General features: G+C 40.2%; 1 protein-coding gene across 1 annotated transcript; it reads left to right on the top strand.

Moving 5' to 3' along the window:
- Nucleotides 1-321: 321 nt before the first annotated feature.
- Nucleotides 322-1,275, top strand: LOC128398720 (olfactory receptor 14C36-like). Its single transcript, XM_053359972.1, has one exon. It carries the CDS (start codon nt 322-324, stop codon nt 1,273-1,275), a length of 954 nt encoding a protein of 317 aa, XP_053215947.1.

Genomic DNA, 1,275 nt, shown 5'->3' with positions numbered 1-1,275 from the left:
GGAACATTTTTTTAAAAGGAACACCCCACTCTGGTGCAAGCTCCTTACATAAGTCAAAGCAGAACTTTGGATCATAGTCATTATAGGTGCACTTCAACCCTCAAATACACATTTGATCCACATCTGCTGAGCTGTATATAGGAGGCTCATGAGAATTAAACCTCCTGGGTATAATTAGAAGTGAGACGTCGTTAAAGCTCATTGCTATACATTCCACCCTTTACCACATTCAGTACAAAGAGAAATATTTCCTGATACAACTGGAAGAGAAAGAAGTAGTGTGGTAGCTTCCTTTTCCTAGGCACCAAGGTCTGAGACACAATGATGAACCAGTCAAGAGTAAGTGGATTCCTTCTACATGGATTCCCTGATATTTGGGAAGTGCAGGTATTTCACATCAACCTTTTTGTCATAATATATTTGGTGGCCCTCACAGAAAATATTATGATCATCACAGTCATCTTCTACAGTCATCAGCTTCATACACCCATGTACTTCTTTCTGGCCAACCTGTCATTGCAAGACATTGGCTCCATATCGGTTACAGTTCCCAAGTCCATTGCAAATTCCTTGATGAAGACACAAACCATCTCTTACTCCGGATGTGTCTGTCAAGTATTCTTCCTTGTTTTCTTCATGTTGTCTCATTATTTCCTCCTTGTTGTTATGGCATATGATCGCTATGTTGCCATCTGCAATCCACTGCATTATGAGACTGTCATGAACAAGAAAGCTTGCATTCAGATGGCATCCAGTGCATGGATTGGTGGACTTTTCTATGCAACAATGTACACCGGATCAACATTCAGAGTTGAGTTCTGTTCTAATGTCATCAATCAGTTTTTCTGTGAAATCCCACAGCTACTGAAGATCTCTTGCTCTGACTCAGATATCCCTGTGATTTGGGTTCTGACTTTTGGAGCTTGTTTAGCTTTCATCTCCTTTGCTCTTATTGCTTTTTCTTATGTTCAGATCTTCAGAGCAGTCCTGAAAATCCCATCCAGTCACGGGAAGCAAAAAGTATTCTCAACTTGTTTACCTCATCTTATTGTTATCTCCCGGTTCTTGGTAAGTGGTAACTTTGTCTATTTCAGACCAACCTCCAGCTCCCCATCGGCATTTGACCTATTGGTTTCTTCATTCTATTGCATGGTGCCACCAGTAATGAACCCACTCATTTATAGCATAAGAAACAAGGAACTCAAAATGGCATTCTGGAAGTTTCTGACCAATATTTCCCACCAATTCTTAGACAAAAACCATTCTCAAATTTAG

The sequence above is a fragment of the Podarcis raffonei genome, chromosome 13 (genome assembly GCF_027172205.1).
Source record: "Podarcis raffonei isolate rPodRaf1 chromosome 13, rPodRaf1.pri, whole genome shotgun sequence".
Classification (NCBI taxonomy): Eukaryota; Metazoa; Chordata; class Lepidosauria; order Squamata; family Lacertidae; genus Podarcis; species Podarcis raffonei.
Note: the sequence above shows the minus strand (reverse complement) of the source record. Positions and strands in the feature narration are given on the sequence as shown.

Excerpts from the sequence above, each read along its gene's own strand:
- LOC128398720 (XM_053359972.1), top strand. The coding sequence starts at position 322 with ATGATGAACCAGTCAAGAGTAAGTGGATTCCTTCTACATGGATTCCCT.